The sequence below is a fragment of the Vanessa atalanta genome, chromosome 13 (genome assembly GCF_905147765.1).
Source record: "Vanessa atalanta chromosome 13, ilVanAtal1.2, whole genome shotgun sequence".
In the NCBI taxonomy this organism is placed as follows: domain Eukaryota; kingdom Metazoa; phylum Arthropoda; class Insecta; order Lepidoptera; family Nymphalidae; genus Vanessa; species Vanessa atalanta.
In genome coordinates, this window is record NC_061883.1 from 12,515,948 (window position 1) to 12,536,257 (window position 20,310).

Consider the following 20,310-nt stretch of genomic DNA (forward strand, 5'->3'; position numbering starts at 1 on the left):
AATTAATCTTCAAGTTGCGCTACATGTGTAGTACGATCTGAATGTATGTTAGTATAACACGTGAAAAATGGGTTATGTAAATCTAAAACCTTACAATATATCCAATGATATTATACACGTAAAAAGAAGAATATATCACAATAATTCATAATACAAATTGTAAGATTAAATTTATACAAAGAATGTAGAAAAGGAAGGTTTACGGCTTTATCGTAAAAACAGCGATTTCGGGCAACCACATTGAAGAGAAAAGAAAAAACCGTTACATTGTTCAATTATTCAGCGTGACACGTGTCTTTTTTATCTGTAGGACCAATGTTGATTACATTCATTGAAAGTATTAAGTAAAGTTAAATTGCAGTTCTCATATGTTGGCGGATGGTTGGGTAAATATATTTTTTTATCAACAATGATAAATCTGTAGTTGGTACTAACTTAAGTTATTTAATTTTTCGAAAAGAAACCCCAAAATCGAACAAAATAGTTTTTGGTATGAAGGAAACGAACAGTTGAAATAGCTAATTGATAACCCCTGCCAAATAAAGACAACACAGAAGTCGAATTTAAAAAAAAAAACAGTCACTTGAGTGTCACTTAAACAAGGTTTTAAGTAAAACAATTGTCTCTATAATATTATGGGTAATTCTATCGGATGTCATATATACATATTATAATCAGGAATTAAAGTTATATAGTCATTTTATTTCAATCAATTTTATGTACGACAGTTATAAATAAATTTAAAACCTGCACATCATGTGAGTATAAGCACTGTACTAAATATTCATCTATTCATCATATTATATGATTTGTTTGTGTGGCCTATTTGACATTTCCTAATCGTAGATAGATATACAAGCTATCGGCGGTTTGATTCATTCACCTGACAAATAATTTTCCTTTGTACTGATTAGTCTCACTGTATTTAATGTTTCCATTTTCATAACGAAAGTAATAGTTTTATAACACAACTAATAAGAAATGAAATTAACAAAGAAATAGTTTATGTAACAAATACACACTTATAAGTAAAAACATTAAAGATAATCTTAACTACAATACTTGTCAATTGGCACCTTATTGTACCTGATATTTAAGTGCTAATGGACGCTAACGAGACGCTTAAATAAATAAAGACATTAGTAACATAGATAATAGAAAAAAATGCTTCTAAAACTAAAGGCATTTTCTCTTTGCCTTTGCTTTAATCAACCTCGTTACAGAATAAAAAAAAATATCGATGGAACGTACAGCGTTTATACTATCAGCATAGGCACTAAGTACTAGAATCGCATGAGAAGATTGTCGAATTCGAATATTAGGATATTTCTTAATCACATCTGCTGCTATTTTAGCGGTGTTGTTCATAATTGTAATCTTCTAAAAAATCTACAATAACAGTGTCAAATATTCATAAGGTACGCAAGTCTTGCAATGTTGCCGTCATTAAATCTCTTCGTCTGAGATAGACGACCACCATGTCGCCACGCTCCTCTTTTGCTCTAGTTCCTAAAGTGGACGTCAATGTTCTAAATACACGCGGGAGTAGGTTACAGCAGTCTGTAGCTCCACATGGAGAGCGGGCTCTGCAGCAGTGCGAGGTGTGGCGGCTCCTTGCCCCCTACCAGCAAAAGATGTAGCTGTCTCTCTCCATTCCTCGGAACGCTCCTCGCGCGTCTCTCGCCGAGGTCCTGCAGTTCTATGTCTCCGGGCCCCACACCGGAGTCTGGGGTCAGAGCGGAACCGAGCTTCCCGATATCCGGCCCCAGATAGTGAGGGTTGCTGAAACCCGACGACGCCCCAGAGACGCCGTTCACTCTCTCCGCGCTCGCATAGTCCGACGTCGAGAGCTCGGCCTCGTCCTCCGTCACCGGCACGGTTCCGGCGGCCGGCTCCCTCGTGAACCGGACCGACGCCGACTTCGACAACGTCACGCCGACCCTCGGCCGACTGCGCTCGAGCTCGGCCAGCTCCCGCCTCATGTCCTCCTCCTCCTCGGAGTCGAAGTACACGAGACGGGCCGCCTCGACCGGCGACAGCACCGGCGTCGGCAGCACCATGTCCGCGAAGTCCGGCACCGAGATGGGGTCGCGCGAGACCTCGCAGCGCAGGCGCTCCTCGCGCGGGCTCTCGCCGCCGTCGGCCGGCTGCCGCTCGTCGATGACGTAGGCCGAGCGGGACTTGCTCAGCGACGAGCGCTCCGTGCGCAGCAAGCTCTCCGTGGAGTCGCGCTCGCCGGCCAGCACGGTGTAGGAGCAGCGAGCGGCGCGCCGGATGTGGAAGCTCGACAGCTTGGATATCTCGCGCAGGAAGCCGGCGGGCGCGGGCGCGGCGTGCGGGGGCGCGCGCGGGGCGAGCGGCGCGCTGCGCACGCGGCCCCCGCGGCCCCCGCGGCCCGCCGCGCCCGCCGCGCCCGCCGCGCCGCCCACCAGCAGCGCGCGCCCGTCCACGCGCGCCGACGGCCACTTCACGCTCTGCACGATACGCTCCCAGGTCTCCGTCGCTACGCATAAACGAGGCGAAACATGGAGCGAGTCGATGACGACGAGAGGTCTCGTCGTCATCTATTTATCGATCGGTCGGTACTGAAGCTACATACCGAAGTGGAACCTCCAGAGCTCGTTGGTGGGGTGTCCGTGCGCCTCCCCCCCGAAGATGTAGAGATGTGCCCCGGCGCGCAGGCCGGCGTGCCCGCTGCGCGCGCTGGGCGCCTGCTTGCCGCTCACGCGCACCGCCGTCCACACGCGCGACACTGTGGTCGGTTACATTCTTATAACTATTTTAAATAGAGGTTGCTAGTCACCGACCGTGTTGTTATTTGTTTGTTTTCGTTTGTTGTTGTTGTTGTTGCTATGTATTACGGAGGCCATTGAAATTTTTTGGAGTCGGGAAAGAGTCACAGAATGCTTCCAAGATATTGTGACTTATCTACTTATCTAAAGCGTTTGATTGCGTGCAACACGAAACACTGGTCAAAGGTATGGCATTAGAAAAGCCGCACTTAATATTCTAATCTATTATCTTAGCAATGGAATTCAAAGAATTGATTTTATTAATGCGTAGGGGGTTTCTTAGCGATCAGTTCTTGGTACATTTGTCTTGTTCACCATAAATTGTACGATAAAAAATATATCATATAACAAAAATAAAAATATGCTAGAGACGACTGGTCTCGGCACGGCTACTGACTGGTGTCGTAGTGCCAGAGGTCAGCGCAGTCGCGCAGGTCGCACTGGCCGCCGTGCACGTACAGCCGGTTGTCGTGCAGCGCCGCGGCGTGGCGGTGCCGCGCCGGGCCCGCGCTGCTCGTGCGCACCTGGTGCCACGACTCCGACTCTGCATGCAACGAACACTACACTGTTCTATATACAAAACTAAGGAGGTTGGTAGTCGGTAGTCGGTAGTCGGTAGTCGGTAGCCCTATTATGGTTGGTGATCAGTATATCAGAATTAATTGTGTTTAATCTTTTGTTGCAAGGCGCTTATTTTAATGTATGACTTACCGTAGTGGAAAGCCCATAGCTCATTGGTAGATCCTCGTAAATCTTTGTATCCTCCGTATATAAGAAGGCAATCCTTAAGTGCGTGCGCGGAGTGTCCGCGCCGGCCGCGCGGGCCGCACGTGACTGCGCGCGCGTCCCGCGCTCCGCGACGACGCAGCGTCGAGTAACTGGACTGCCCTGGTAGCTTACGCCATGTTTCTATCTGTGAAATAACCTATGTTTACTTTCAAGTGTTCCAGCTTTGCAAAACGACTTAATTTATAATTTAGATTTATTAGAGATACTCGTAGGAGTATTTTTCATGTTTAAATAATCTATAAGTTTTGCATTAACCTAACGTATTCGCACCTTTAAACCTTAACAAAACTAGTAATATGTTATCGTTAATACCACTGATTTTTCTTCTGACCAGAGAACGCAACTTCCTGAAAAATCGCACTAGATATGGCGTCAGGAGAACACCAGGGGGTGTTCTCCTGACGTGTCATGATCTAACTGTTACATTTCTTACCTCAGTGTCATATATCCAAAGTGGCGTCTCGTTGGAGAGCGCACCGGCCTCGCCACCGAATACGTAGAGCTTGTTGCCATGAGTGGTGGCGGTGTGTTCTTGCAGCGCGGGCGGTGGCTCCCCACGCGCCTCCAACCGCTCCCACCGACTGGTTGCTGAATATAAGACAGAGCGAGTTACACGCTGCTTTGAAGAAGTCGTTAAACGGTGATCACCCTAGTGCTAAACATATCTACATAATTAAATTCACGTAAAGAAAGTTCGCTGATTGCAATCAAATTTCGGTTAACCCAAAAATAATTGTATATTTAATTTAATTATATTTTTGCTCGTCTTCGTTTGAATCAAAAATGACATCGGCCACTCGAGAGTAAACAATGAAACGACATATTCCAGTACACTTTCGCGGTTAATTGGTTTCTCGCGAACCGTAAACTGTTCTCGACCTAATTAGTGAGTGTCCTAGAGAAATGCTGCCATTGTCGAGAGCCCTTGACACCCACACGCTGCTCCGCCGGAGGCGATTCGCAGATAAAGATGTAGCTCACATTGAGTACGAGAGAATATTTCAAAGAGAATAACATAAACAAATTAAACAGTCCCAATTCAGACTTCGGGGAGCAGTCAACTTCTATACCATTCACGAATGTACGTATGACATTAGGCTTTGTCAAAATATTTTTCTAGTTTCTGTTAGTTTGCTTAAGTTTTGTGGTTGTTGATAAAAATATCTACTTAGAATTCTGGGGTTTATTTAGTATTTCAGTAACTTTAGTGTCGAATATCCTAGTTTAAGTCGCAGCGGCCAATCTCGAGGGAGACTTGCCAACTGCTCAGGAAATATAGTATACTACGATGGGACGCCGTTCTGGGAGGATCAGAGAGAATTCAGACGTAGGGCCAAATTACTTTAACATTTTTTCTGATGCAGGGCAGTTTTTACACAGCCAGCTTATGGCAGCTACTGAGAATATTTTCAGAGAAAAAAAAAATTGCTCCAAACTGGTTTTTTAACCCAAAGTCTTGGATCTATCCGACTGTTAGTTGCAAATGGACTCACCAAGGCAATACCTCCAGAAGTCCCTGAGTGGCACGGAGCCGCCCGCGCCGCGTCCGCCCAGTACGTACACGTACCCTCCCAGTAGGGTCGCGGAGTGCTTTCCGCGCGCACATGGAGCCGTACGCACCGCACCGCCGCTGTCCACCGACACCCACATCACCTGGAACATTATCAAACTATGTTACCATTCTAAAAATAATAGCTGTTCGTAGGTAGGTTTGAAAGATATCGCTTTATGGTGACTTTTTAATAACTATATAAAATTTAAAAAGGTCCCTATTGTATCCGCCTGTATATATATATATGTATTTTGACCTATAGCCAGACTGATTCAAGAGAAAGATTTATTTATGTCATTTAAGAGTATTTGTGAAAATATAATACATATACTGTAAACATGTTTATATGTATGTATCTATGTATGTATAAGACAAATGCGCGCCACTATATTAACTATAGACCTTTTCACGTTAAATTATTGTTATTAATTATAATCGACGTGCATTAGTATCAGTGACGCTCATGTTTAAAATATGTCTCAGTGTGTGTGAGCCGACTAACAGTAAGGACAGCATAAAAATACAAAATAAGTTATATTTGTGAAATTTATTATACTTAAAATTAATTTAAACTATTCGTGCGCAGCTACGGCGGCTGGGTGGTATAATATTATGTAGGTATTTTTTTTTATGGCATTGCTTGGCGGACGAGCATATGGGCCACCTGATGGTAAGTGGTCACCACCGCCCATAGACAAAGGCGCTGTAAGAAATATTAACCATTCCTTACACTTACTGTTATTTGGCGGTAGAATATCTGATGAGTGGGTGGTACCTATCCAGACGGGCTTGCACAAAGCTCTACCACCAAGTAAATATATATAAAAAGACTTATTTCTAATCTTATAAATTTTTTGTCACTATTTAAATCTCATTAACTAATTGAACTAATATTAATATTCCAGATAAGTATTGTTTTAAATATAATATATATTTCTTCGGGGCATTTACCACATACCTATTGAAAAATAAATTCCGATGACTATTTAATGCCTGATTTGAAATATTAACCGAAGGTCGTCCGTTTTACTCCATATATGCAGCCTTATATTCTAAACATCTGATCAACGAGGCAATTACCCTAATTATCTGTTAAAATACGAAAGTGATTTGTTTATTAATATTTTTTATTGTTTTTCAGTATTTAAACTAATAATTAGTATAATTGCCTCGCTTTAACTAATCTATCGATCGTCATTAAATTTTGATATACGGTGACGAAACCGCGGATGGAAACTAGTATTATAAAGACATCTTCCATATATGACCTAAGTTTTATTAAACTTATATATCTTTAAAAAGAGAGTGCTTTTTCAATTGCATCCTTTTTACTTCAAAGACTTCACAATAAAGGAAATGTATCCGAACTCCCCTTCAGCGTTATAGGTAGTTCTTTATATGTACTTTAATGAAACGGTCCGGCGTCCCTCAGGCCTCATTCCAGGCCCCCCGTCTCGCCATAACTACTACTTATTGACGATCGCGTCCCTTCTGTGAGGGTTGCAAGTAGGTTATCGTTTACAGCGTGTAAATATTGGTCGAATGTAATGGAATGATAGATGCATTCTCTTTTAAATATTGAACGGTACACGATGTTCGTGTAATAACATGTTTGAGACAACATCGTAGGTAATCGTAGTAAGATATTTACATAATGACAAGTTATAGCTTAGGCTGTATGTTGTATATTTTTTGTGATATATAACGTTACGTTAATTTAGCCGAAGATAAGTTCTCGGCTTGGAGCTTTTAAAGATCAAAGATCTGTATATTTCCAAAATTTCTACAGGTGATGTCCATCTTTTGTCGATGAGTAATACCTAACGGTAACTATAAATGTTTTTTTTTTTTTATATTTACGATCGGACAACAGCTAACAATATCGTGGCATATATCTCGCACACTATTCGGGTCGTGGTTGGCGTCAGAGATTCATGACTCCAATTTTACGGTTAGATAAAAGTAACAGCTGGGCTAACAATTTTTTTCTTTTTTTAAATTTGTAGGCGGACTGGCAAATGGACCCCGAAAAGGCAAGTATCGTCCATAGACAACCCTATGCCTACATACCATATAAAGCTCTACCACCAATTATTTATCCTTTATTCAGAATTTGAAACTTATTATTGTGAAATGTGATCGTTCGAGGTTTCATTACAATGTTTTTTCCTCACCAGGCAGGCTCGGCCTAAGATGAATTATTATGAATTAATTCAGTGACGCTTATTCGGATCTGAACTCGAACGTGATCTAAGCAGAGTGCGACTACGACTCTTTCTCTTAAAAAAATACGCTTACAAGTTTAAATTTGAATATACGTATTCCATTTTCCCAATTTAATGAACTAAAAGTTCTTCTTAAATTGTTTTCGTTTAACATCGAATTCGGTAATAATTATCGATGTTGAATGTCTAGAAGCTGAGATTTCACCAAATTTTGCTAATAAGAGATAACATTTTATCTCTCGAAATGAACTGGTCTGTTGCCAAGTTTTAACGCAAGGTATTTGCCCTATTTTTCTGTAATAAACTGAGGGACAGGTTATGTCGAAGTAATAACCGTTGCAATTTTGCAATCAGTGAAATGAAAAATTATTTATTTACTTTATCGAGTTGCGCACGATCGTTTGTGCAGACTTTTGTTAGGAGTTATAGTTCGACTCGAGAATTACGGTAATTTGCAGGATAAGGATTGTTAAAATTGCTTCTTATTATTATAAAATAAACGTTTATTTAACAACTTCATGATACCCTAACGTATATTTATCGTTGTCGTCCACGACGATTACTATTTCCAAAAAATATTTCACATACAGATGTTAATAAGGGGATTACATTCTAGTTTAGATATACATACTAATCTAACAATTTACAATTTATAAGTAACACCAAGGATGCGTCGATAGCAGAGGCATGAAAGATATAAGTATAAAAATTATAAATAAGTCTTTACTTCAAAAAAAAATTTGACATGGAATAAATTATGATACATGGATGGACCACAACGTCGTACCACCGGATAAATCGTGAGTCTAACTATGCTATCATAAAAAATATATGAGGGAACACCTACAGCTCCTAATTAAACCGTGAATCACTCGGTTACCCTTCTGTTTGTCGAGTCCGGTTTGTCTAACTAACTCCGCGCCAACACTGCTCCCGTACGACAATCAATGTACACGGGGGTTGGTTTTTATTTTTGTTTTGGATTAGGGGTTGAGTGTTGACTCGAATGTTAAAGCTGAAATATGCGCCTATAGCTGTTCAATTTGTGATGATATGTTTAATAATATAACTTTTATATAATAATATAAATTTTTGAAGTTAGTTGAGATGAGTTTTCAAACTTTGTGCAATGTTTTCATGAGTAATGTTTGAAAAATTTATGACGCAAAAACGTTCCGTGACGTGCTCCAAGTTAGGTCTAGGATGAAGAAATCTTATTAAGATCATCTTGACGTTTATTATTATAGTCGGTACTAAATGAACATGTTATAAGGTTTAGTAAACGTAATGAATGAAGAAATATTCAATAAAAACCAACGTCAAGTTCAAATAACAATGGCAAAATGACGACACGGCAACTTTTATATCAACGACGAGAAAGCTGGAGGCGATGCCGCTCAAAGCATTTGCATGTCGCTATTGCGTTTCCAATTTGACGTAAAAATCATTATTTCGGTCTTATTTTCTTATACTACGTTAATATGTACAGGGAATGAGGTTATTTCATAGCTTAACATGAATTATGATATTTTGTAAACCTTTTGAAACGGCTACAAAACTCAAATTCAAAATCTTTTATTTAATATAAAAACCTTACATTTAAAAGCATTACAGCAAAGTTCTTTGAAATGTATTGATTTGTAAATTAAAAAACATAATTGTTACAGTTTATTTCACTTGCGTTGTCAATAATAAGACACTTCAAGTTTAAATAATAAAAAATTGTGTAAAATTATCAAAAGTTTTTCAAAATTTTATTATTTTTATACTTTTGGTGTATTTTTATTAAATGCGGTTTGACCTAACTTGTATTTCATTTAGGATGCATTCAATGGGGGGTCACCCTTGTATCGCCAGAGGATGGTTGGAGGTAGAGGGAGGCGATTATCCACCCCTCTCATGTCGGCAGCGTAGCGGAGAGTTTAATTGAGGGCTCTACCGCTTTGGTACTCACAACTTCATAACTAGATCTGTGATGTATGATGCAATCAAATACGAATTTCCTTTTTTTATGTAAAATATTTAAAAACAATGCATAAAAAATAACAATAAAATATGGCTGCCTCGGATGTCTGCGTTAGCCTGATTAGAATTTAATTAAAAAAATTGTTTACAACACTAAATTAATTCATTTCGATAAAATGTGTCTCGCAATTACATAGTATATAGACTTCAGCTTTAAATTCATACGAAGTTTGTATCAAATTTTAATTCCAAGCGAAGTTATTAGTGAAACAAACTGTTGCACTTCTATTAAGATGTTCTGAATACCGTCATTGCAAGCTTCAGGTTCTTTGTAGTGACTTGTATTCAGCGCAATGTTAGTAAAGCTACCATCCCCAACGGCGACATGAACTCATTTGGTCTTCTTTGCTTTGTAGACTTTTTCTTACAAATGCATTGTTTTGTGGTAAGTTTTGCAATTCAAATGGCTCTTATAAAGCATTTTATTGTTAGATAGACAAGACAAGTAAGACAGTACCAAGATTTTGTTATGTATATTCATTATTGAGCTCAAGAGAATAAGCTTATTTAAAAAAAGAAATAAATTCGTTTTTTATTTCAATAGATTTGAGATGAAATTTAATATAAGATTGCGAATTCAAACCCCTCGGTTTCCTAAGTTTCCAACCCTGAATTTTCATGTGCTTAATTTATAAACCGTGTCGCGCTTGGCGGTGATATAAATCATAGCAAGGAATCATGCAGGTGGCTAATGAAATCTGCTATATCTATACATGCACCAACGCGTATCGGAGCAGTGTCAGCTCTAAACCATTTCCTCAAAAGGACGGGCACTGTCCAGCAGTTCGACATATACGGGACTGGGATGTTATTTTTTTTAATTTTTGATTTCAAGCCAGATAGCATGAAGGTTTGAAAGATATACATCATTGAAAAAGGGTCTTACAAAGACTTTTGAATTGCGACTAAAGACACAGCATTTAATGAATTCTAAATCAGGTGCTAAATTTTCTTGATTTTACTTTTTGGATTTAAACATAAAGTTTGTTTTAATAACTTTTATTTAACTTGGTAGCTCACTTTACAAAACACATTAATTATACTATACAGTTTTATAATTATCCTGCATAAAAATCAACAAAAACTCTTCTTTAGTATTTATTGGGCTTTGTGTAAGCCCATCTGTGTAGGTAGTAGGTACACTCATAAACCATAAATACTAAATAATATAATATCGCCAATCAGAAAAACTAAGCATTACTGTGTTCCCGTTTGAAGGGTGAGTGAGCCAGTGTAATTACAGAAAGGGATATAAAATCTTAGTTCCCAAGGTTGGTGGCACATTGGCGATGTAAGGAATGGTTAATATTGTCCACCAATGTCTATGTGCGGTGGTGACAACTACCAACCGGTAGCCTACCGCCTACCTATATCATAAAAAAAAAAATTTGTTAAGTAATTTGTCTAATATATAAATTTGTTTTTGAACAGATGATTTCAATTTATTAGTTGGCAAAATTACGTTGGGATTTTAATACAGAAAGAAAGACCTTGACCCGGGAAGAATAAAGAATTTAAAATTACACGGCTTATAAGCTTGATGATATACATATTAATTTGTTTGACTGAATTTTAATATAAACATTTTATAGTTTCAGAGCTAAATTCATTGAAATTTCGTTTGTTTGTGTTTCAAAATGGCCCAATTTTGGTGGAATAGCGTTTTCCTTGATCTTCGAAAAAGTTGTTGAATGTTACGTAACAACTGGGAAGAAGCTACTTCCGACTAGTTACGTAACACGACGCGAGAGAAGGCGTTGTATACATGGAATGATATACTTTTATTGTATACATAAATATTCAATATTAAAGTTAGATACGAGATCTGTAGTATTCATTTATACGTATTATGTATAGGATTGGATTGATTAGCTTGAGCTCTACCTTTTTTTATTTGTTTAAATATATTTACTACAATGATATTATGTTACGAAGGTATGCATGTCCCTGGTATGGTATACCCCTATTCAAATAGGAGAAATATTTGGTAACTTTATTAAAAAATAATTTTACCAATTTCCAATTTTTGGTCTATCGGCTAGGGTCCCTAGTATTGGGCTATTTGCCTACACTGTTTAATGGATGAACTTACACTGTTTTATTATTATATTAAATATCAGATGTCGTCTTCGTCGTTAAGATTACAAAAAATATTACGCTGACACACGTACGTACCCACACATTCAAATTTATTACACTACCTACAGCATATTAAAAGGTTGCCTTTTTAGTGTTTACTTTACTTAAATCTACACCAACGAATTGTGTTAGACTAGACGACGATTGATGATAGTATATTATCCATAATAACAAGACATTTTAAAATGTAAAAAGCGAGTCAGAAACAAGGTTCTCGTTAATAGAATACTTTAGACGAGGATTTTTATATACACGTACAATCACACCTCGCGTGTAAAGTTATTAAAAAAACAATTTTAGTTGCGATTTTTTTCTTTGCGTTACACAAAAATATATTTTTCAACATTTTTCTTTTACAATTTCGCTAGCGTCTGTATACGAAGTTACATGCAAACATATGCAATTTAATATTCAGAACATAGACAAGGGTAGCTTCGGAGAAGGGATGAAACAGGGGAGACAAATCAGATTTAGGCATCGACTGCACTTATCACCCTGTCTGCTATTTATTAACGAACAGAAAACATTTTGACGTAACAAAGGGAAATAATGTAACAAGGTGCGGGCGATTAGTATCCGACCTTATTAATGCAAACGTGAGTTGATTTGTTTGTTACGATTTCTTGTATAAACTAATAAATTTTGAAATTTTCCCATAACATTGTCACGGTATAGAAAAGAGACTTGAAAAAGGGTACCAAAACTCCCCCTTCACATCCGGGGGAAACCTCGGACGTTAGTTAGTTTATTTTAAGGTTTTTATATATGATCATAATGAGTATTGGTACTAGGCATGAATGTGGCAGATGGGGGGCGGGTGATAGGTTATTATATAAGATATATTAATACTGCAGCCTTGGCCAACGATCCTGCTTTCGATTCCTGGGTCAGGCCACTGAGGAAGTTTTTAGATGAATACACTCCTGGCTGGCTGTATTTTCTCTCCCATCCTTTAACGCTATACAGTTATATGTTTTCTTTGTGTTTTTCTATATGGATCAGAGTGTTGGGCCACAAAAAGGATGAATGAAAGACAATTGCATATAGCGGATATAACAATGTTGAGAGGAATGTGTGGTGTTACGCGAATGGATAGAATAAGGAATGAGTACATAAGAGGAAGTCTGAAAGTGGTATCGGTAACCGAGAAGCTATCTGGAAACCGGCTATCATGGTATGTGTATCTTATGCGCAGGAATGAGGACCATGTTGTGAGGAAGTTCTTGAGCATGGATGTGGATGGATATAGAGGAAGGGGTCGACTAAAGAAACGATGGATGGATTGTGTGAAAGACGATATGGCTGGAAAGAATGATACTTATAAGATGACGTCAGACAGAGAAGTATGGAAGAAGAAGTCATGCTGCGCCCCAAATAAAATTGGGATAGGGACAGGATTTTTTTCGTTTATATAAGTAGTTACGTTTTGTATGCAACATGACACGATCAATGTTTCAAGAGTCAATTTGATACGGGTCATTTTTCACGTTTCCCGAGATGTATCATTTTTTCCTAAATAATTCCTATATATAAAAATCAAAATACACTTTATTTAAGTATATTCTTACGGTAATAAATCTACCGGTTACGTAACTACTTTCCGCAAATTACCGAAAAGAACCGGCAAGTACTTGATACGTAGTTATTATTTAATATTAATACATATTATATTAGTTTTAGGATTATATTGATTATCCACTCTCCTCCATGTGAGGAATTCAATGACGAACAAGTTATTCTTTTATTTACATTTTAATTGATATAATATAGTCACGCTATTATCATTCATTTAGATGGATATATATAAGGTCCTTCTTATTGTTATTAATTAATAAACATACTGTTTAAAAATAAAAAGTTTCTATTGTTGAGCGTAGATAACGTATTGGATTAATCATGTGAATTTTAATTCTACATTGTTGCAAATTCGAAGAAGCCGTTGATTTTTCTTTAAGTTTAACAACAACTGTTGTTGTAGGCGATAGTTTCACTTTGAATGCAAATATTGTGGAATATATCAATTACTGAAATTAAAAGATGTTCATTTCCGAGACTGTTCTATGGAATGGCGTGTTCTATTAATACTGTATTCATCTAAAGATATAAAGCCTATTCCAATGGAAGTAGGAAAAAAGATAAACAATCCTTAGATTCACGTATTTCATATGATTTGCTAATAACTCAGCTATATTGTGTAAGAGTTTATGATTAATATATCTTTACTATAAACTATATTATAATACATCAATATCACACTTAATTACTTATTTCCACTTTAATTTTACTTAAAAAATTCCGATAGCAGTTTCGTAGACGTTCCAAACGCCATTTTTTCGCAAAGTCATAGTGAATATCATTGATTAATCAAGCTCACGAGCAATGATATAATGTTAATTTGTTGTCAAATGTAGTTTATTTGGCTTATCTCCTGTTATGGTTGGAATAGAGTGTATGAGATCAGTGGGATATAATTACGAGGCTTACCAAAGATTGTATATGACAGACAGGCTCACTTTTTAGAAGTTTGGTTCCATTTTGTATTTATCACGGAATAATATTCAAAATTAACCTCGCGTAATATAGAATAGTGCAAATCGAATGGTTGTCCTAATTATATATTAATTTATCGTTAATTATACATAGGAACTGTTCGTAAATACCGTAAGAAAAGACGAATGCCATTTTTCTTGATAGGACATGTTTACAGAGCAAACTCACCTAAGCATCTATTCTGACATTTTCATATCTATTGAATCAAAAATATGTGGTAGTTTTTTGACGAATGGACGCACCTTCACCAACGCATATAGATACTAGTTATAACACCAAGGGTATCACTATTGATCACACTTTTCACCGAAACTATGAATTCCTATCCAAATCATTCTATATTGTAAGCATGCTTCACCCGGAACATCTATAAAAACGCTGAAGCGATTTACGACCCAAATATCAGTCACATAGTGTTTTTTATTCCATAAATGTTGTTAAAAAATACCCTTAAATATTTAACTAAAATGTTACCCACTGGAAATTAAACTTTATATCTATAGAACAGAGTATATATTTGCTGATGTACGATTACATAAATCTAAGAAAGAGGGTTGAACGACCCTCGTTTTTCCCGCTAGTTCAGTGTTACGCAACAGCCTGCGAGGTCGACAACTCCACAGCTAGTCAAAGCTCTCGTGTAAATTAACACCTGTGTTCTTTGCGCGTATTGAGAACCCTAACGATTACGAGGAACAATTGAAATTACATCGAATTAACGGAGATGAATTCGATGAATAATGATTATAACCAATTACATTAGGGCTAAGTAGGGTAATGCGTTTAACGTGTTCCAATCAAATATGGTCTTTGTCATGGCTGTCTAGGCACCACCGAGGCATCAATCTTCAATAATTCATACTAACTGCGCCTGGTTTGAATGGTTAGTGACGTGACGTAATAGGCAGATCGACATAACATATTGTATCACAAATTACCAATTTGCCAAATGGAAGAGCTTTCATTATTATTTGTATATTATGCACGATGTCCACTTACCTGATTGTAGTCAATACAAATACTTGTACATCAATAAAACCTAAACTACTCTAGTAATACAGACAATGATTATGTACAAGTGCTGCCTGCATCATCGCTAACACAGGGATCTCATCCAATAAGACCAAGGACACAACAAGGGCTTCTATGACCTATATAAAATATTTAAATAAAGTATATTAAATTTAAGCACCTTTTAACTCTACTTTCCATGAATCTAAATATGATAATGACATTAATTATATATTGGCAAAATGTAAAATTTATTTTTTAAATTGATTTCGTAAACGAAGGGAGACATCTTGCTCCTAGAGGTTTGTCTAGCCCAGATACTTTCGCGGGCCTTTAAAAAATACTACATAAAAATGCAATTCAATAATGCCTTAAATCCTGCAAAACGCTGCTGAAATTTAACAATTCAGGAGGTCAAAAAAAAATGCATCCTTCAAAAATTCCGTCTCTATGTAGTAGTCATAATATTTGCAGTTAATGAAAAACACATTGCTAACCGCTTGTGCGGTGTTTGTACATATACTGTGGGCTATATGCCCACGAGCCGTGCCTTTGATAGACCCTGTTCTAGAGGAACAGAACTCCATATACATATAACTTGAAAAGTTTTCCAAAACAAATTAATTTAATTTAAATTAAACTTCAACTGAAACAGTACAGGAGTAAATATAGTATATAAGGTCGTATTAAGAGGAAATTTCTACAAGTAAATCGAAATCCATTTTCTCAAGTAGTTCCTTATCAGTACGTTTCAAATAAATTTTAGAAATTCAAAACCAAATAATAATACAACTTCAAAGAATTAGTTTTGTTTATTGATTATTTAAAAAATTGCACCGGTTAGAAGGACACCGCACTCGAGAAAAACTGGCGAAAAAATCCGGAAGATTAGAAGATTACAAGTCTACCCTGTCATACTTAAAGCTACTACCATCGTTATAAAATTATGTTTGTGTGTAGTTGACTGTATGTTTTGTATATAATTGTATTTGTACATATATTTTTACGTGGTTTAAGCTCCACACGCGACTGGCAAATGAAGCGTTAGTAAGTCATTGAATTTATGATGTCTCTTGAAATATACGATGAGCAATTAGTATCACAAATATAGCATTTTCTTAGACTCGTTTTTTGATGTTAGTTAGTTCAAAGTTAATATATCTTTCCCGGGGTACGGTATTCATTTCTATAATGAGATTCCACAGTTATTTTTCACTTAGCCTATTAAAAATGTAAAGCCCTTGTCAAAAAAAAACATTGACAAATCAGGCATATTACTCAATATAAGATTATATAATGATAGAATATAATGATTAAGAAGACTAGAGACTATAGACATAGTATTTATTCACATACTCTGTAATAACTACTACTAAAATGGTAGAAAAGAGTAACAACTGAGTTTTTTTGCCGGTTCTTCTTGGTAGAATCTACTTTCCCAACCGGTTGTACAGATTAAAAATTACCAATTTTAATTTTAAAGTATTAAAACAATAATATGCTTTTATGATTCAAAATCAGAATATTTAAATATATATTTATATTTACATTTTAATTTTTATCAAATTTCATACTTTTTTTTCACTACCGGAAGTACCTTTTTGATATAATAGTTTTTCTTTATTGTTTTTTTTTTATAATTGAATCATTACCTTCGTACATAGAAATAAATTAATTTTACTTCATTATAGTATTAGTATAGACAACATTGATCACTTTAATAGAATCAGTGATAATAATCATTGTATAAACACAAACAGTAAGGATAATTTTATATTCCGCAAAGGCAATAAATCCTTGCTGGGGTAGGATATTCTTTTCCATCATAAAATTCCGCAGATATTTTTAACTTTTCCGATTCATAAAATTAGATTATTTGTTAAAAATTATTAATAAATAAATCATATTATTTAACTCAAGACTATAATGATGATAAAAAAGCGTGAGGCTATTAATTATTAACTTTCAGGCAGGATATAAAATATGAATTTAATTGTATTTAATTGACATTATGAACATTGTATTTTAAATTCTTGAAGAGTCCCTACTGAGCTTCATAAGTTCTTGCAAAAGCCTACTTTAAGTATACTTTTGTCTTTGCTTCTTTATTTCAGTATCATAGTTAGTGCTTTACTTCAAAAACAATCTAGACTTGTAGATAGCTTCTCCTTTTAAATTTAGTTCACCACACTACTCAAGCGGAGTCAGCTGATTTTTATCTGAAAGACGCATGTTTCCTCACAATGTTTTATACTCATAAAGCAACTAAATTAATATTAATGGTGTTTGAGCTCGCATCTCCGGTTAAAGTTCATGTAGTCTTTAAAATATATACTTTTAAGAAAAATAATCCTTTGTTAATAGTAATACTTATTAATTTCTAGATTGTGTTAGGATAAAAGAAGTAAGAAGGACCGACAGACATTTTGCGAATTTTCTTTTAACCAATTACTCACAAATTAAACGACTACGAACCGTCGTCGAGTGCCCTTCAAATTAGTAAAACGTAAACATTCCAAGCGCTTAGCGGAGCCGCAGAGTTATAAAACGGTAAACTGTATTTGCGAGTAATGGCGGGGTAGATTTGTGGGGGGAAGTAATTATCAAGCTACCTAGTCTGGAGTCTGGACTTGCACCTCCCTTCAGGCTGTTTTCCTCCCTTGCGTCTGACCGGTCTTGTACTGATTTTCCTTTCTTTAATCTAGCTAATGAAGGGACATTCTAGGGTTACGTTGTGTTAATTTTTAATTGGTTTTAGAAACGAGGCCCATTCTGGCGTACTGCAAGGTTCTTGTCTTGGTCCTTTGTTATTTTTGTTTCTCATTGATGTTATCACGAACTGTATTGTTGATCGATTCATTGATTATATTCAACTATTTCGGATGTGTGAAGATTGTATAGGTGCATCTAACGGTTGCCTGTATGAAGCTGCATCGCTATTAAAATCAAAGACGCTTATGATGAGTATATACGATATGTAAAAACATATATGATAGGACATACGATGATTTAATGGAAGAAGTTCAAAGGCAAAGGCAAAGTTTAATGTTCCCTACGAAAAGCTGGGGATGGTCGCTTGTCAATTACATACTGTGCGCAGTTGGGATTTAAGTTATTTTGTGACGCCGCGGGCGGTAACTACTAGTTTATAAAATTGCCGATGCACATAACATATACAATAAAATATATAGACGAAAACTTTCAACAAAATAATTTATTTATTTATTTAAAAGATCAGTAACAAATTATGCATGTATATAACTCATTGAAACACAGAGTTAAAAAATAAAGAAAACAAGTGGTACCTCAGTTACAGGTTACGAAAATTATCGAAATTACACGCAGTTAGTTTACAGGAACCGACATGGTTTAGTGGTAAGAACTCGTGATCTTAACCGAAGATGGCGGGTTGAAATCAACTCGTTTTGAACGCCAAAAGAAAATTTCCCGATAAACCATGCATGTGTGGGATGAAAGCCTAACACGAGTCATCAATCTGCATTGGAATTGCTCAACAGTGGGATATTTATGGGCTTTCCTAGATATAATTTCCAACAAAGGTTTCCCTAGACAGTATTATTGTTGATTAAAACTGTATTATAAATTCTATGTAAAGCTATCACGAATTTGAAACAGTCAGTCCAAAGTTTTTTATAAGATCATTTTAATACGTAGACGTATAGTCTGATAAAGTCAAATTGAAATAGGGATCGCTTGAAATCATAGCGTAATGAATTACTAGAAATAAAGATTAAACAAAACTAGTAGCAGATGTGAAGAGTTGTCGTAAGAACAAATACCTTGCTGGTAATATGTAAACACATTTTATCTTGTTGAGTTTCGATCAAATGCTCGAAGGGTGGGGGTTGCATAATGCAATACGTCTGACGTGCCCACCTCACCCTGCCACATTCAATTTGCGACAGCTGTTGATACAGGATATGAAATTTCACCTGTCTCGGTGGATGGAGATGATGTATTGTTATAAGTTAATTAATGAACGATTTCTTTTTTCTTACATTTATCGCTAGTATTACTATAAAACTGTACTCTATCAGACCTTTTCGAATGATGACGTAACTCCTAATACATACGTCCCCACTTGCTGAAACGTTGGTTAACGTCAGACTAATTTATTTGGCTTTAATTGAAATGCTCATTGATCGGGTATCGCTTCCTTAACTGCCTTAGACCAATGTCAATAAAATGTTGCGTTTCAGAATATGACTATATAAATGTAGTTGTATTAGAATGTAATACATTTTGTTGAGTTTGAACATTAGGGCGGTCCCTCACTGGGATATTGCACTGGAACAGCTTAGATTCGAGCATAAGTGTATTTCGAGCATTCGAGTAAGAATAACTAAAAATCACAGCGGCTAATGATACTGTATAGGTATATATATTCTATAAAAACATCTGCCTCGACTGCAGGCGAATGCTCTAAATTTAATCTTAGATCGTCACATTACAGACGAAGACTTGTCCGTCAGTGAGTCAATACTGTAACGTAATGCTCAAAATCGAATCTAAGATCATTACATTACAGGCGAGTGCTGCCGGTGAGGGACCGCACTTAAACGAATAACATGCCATGTGCTTATGACCCACCCAAAAAATTATCCAATCAAAAGTAATTTCAACTAAAAAAAACAAATTTATACATTATTTTATGTTCCTGGTTTAAGTATACGTACAAATATCATTGTTGTTGACTTTTATTAAATAGGTTTTATTGAGAGAAAACAACTAAAGCAAATTACCTCGTGTATGGAATACGCATCCAAATTATTTTAATTTCATTCAAAACGCTTAATTAAATTAAAATATTTGACTGCACTTTGTTGAAAGCACTTGCTATTGTAGTGATTGTGCTTCGAACGCTGTTTTTTTCAGTCAGCCATGCGTGTTTTGTCGTTGAATAATATTCACCCCTACGCTACGCTTTTTGTAAATATGACATCCTTGCTGAGGGTTGGGATAGGCATTTTTGTACGGACAAATGCACCTACCGTTTTCTTAAGCGTTTATCTTACACGTTGTTGCTTGCCATTTTGTTTGCGTTGAGTTACCTATTCTTTTTTTAGTATTCTCAAAAAATACTAGATTTTTTGTGCCATATTAAAAATTGGTGTTTACATGGGTACGGGTAATAGAAACTAATTCAAATAAATGACTATTTTCTTAAGTTTTGTATGAAGATCTTGTTAATATCTTAACTAATTTT

The 20,310-nt window shown here is 36.3% G+C and overlaps 1 protein-coding gene across 2 annotated transcripts in view; it reads right to left on the reverse strand.

Annotated features, from left to right (window-relative positions):
* LOC125068036 (protein GLUTELIN PRECURSOR ACCUMULATION 3-like) overlaps positions 1–20,310 on the reverse strand; it is a 27,638-nt gene continuing 7,328 nt past the window's right edge. For both annotated transcript variants that reach the window (XM_047677005.1, XM_047677006.1), the window contains exons 2-7: positions 5,075–5,234; positions 4,015–4,169; positions 3,504–3,705; positions 3,190–3,336; positions 2,600–2,752; positions 1–2,503 (exon numbers count right to left, since the gene is read on the reverse strand). In XM_047677005.1, the coding sequence (XP_047532961.1) occupies positions 1,551–2,503; positions 2,600–2,752; positions 3,190–3,336; positions 3,504–3,705; positions 4,015–4,169; positions 5,075–5,231 (1,767 nt within the window). In that variant the 5' untranslated portion in view covers positions 5,232–5,234 and the 3' untranslated portion in view covers positions 1–1,550. The remainder of the gene's footprint in view (positions 2,504–2,599; positions 2,753–3,189; positions 3,337–3,503; positions 3,706–4,014; positions 4,170–5,074; positions 5,235–20,310) is intronic.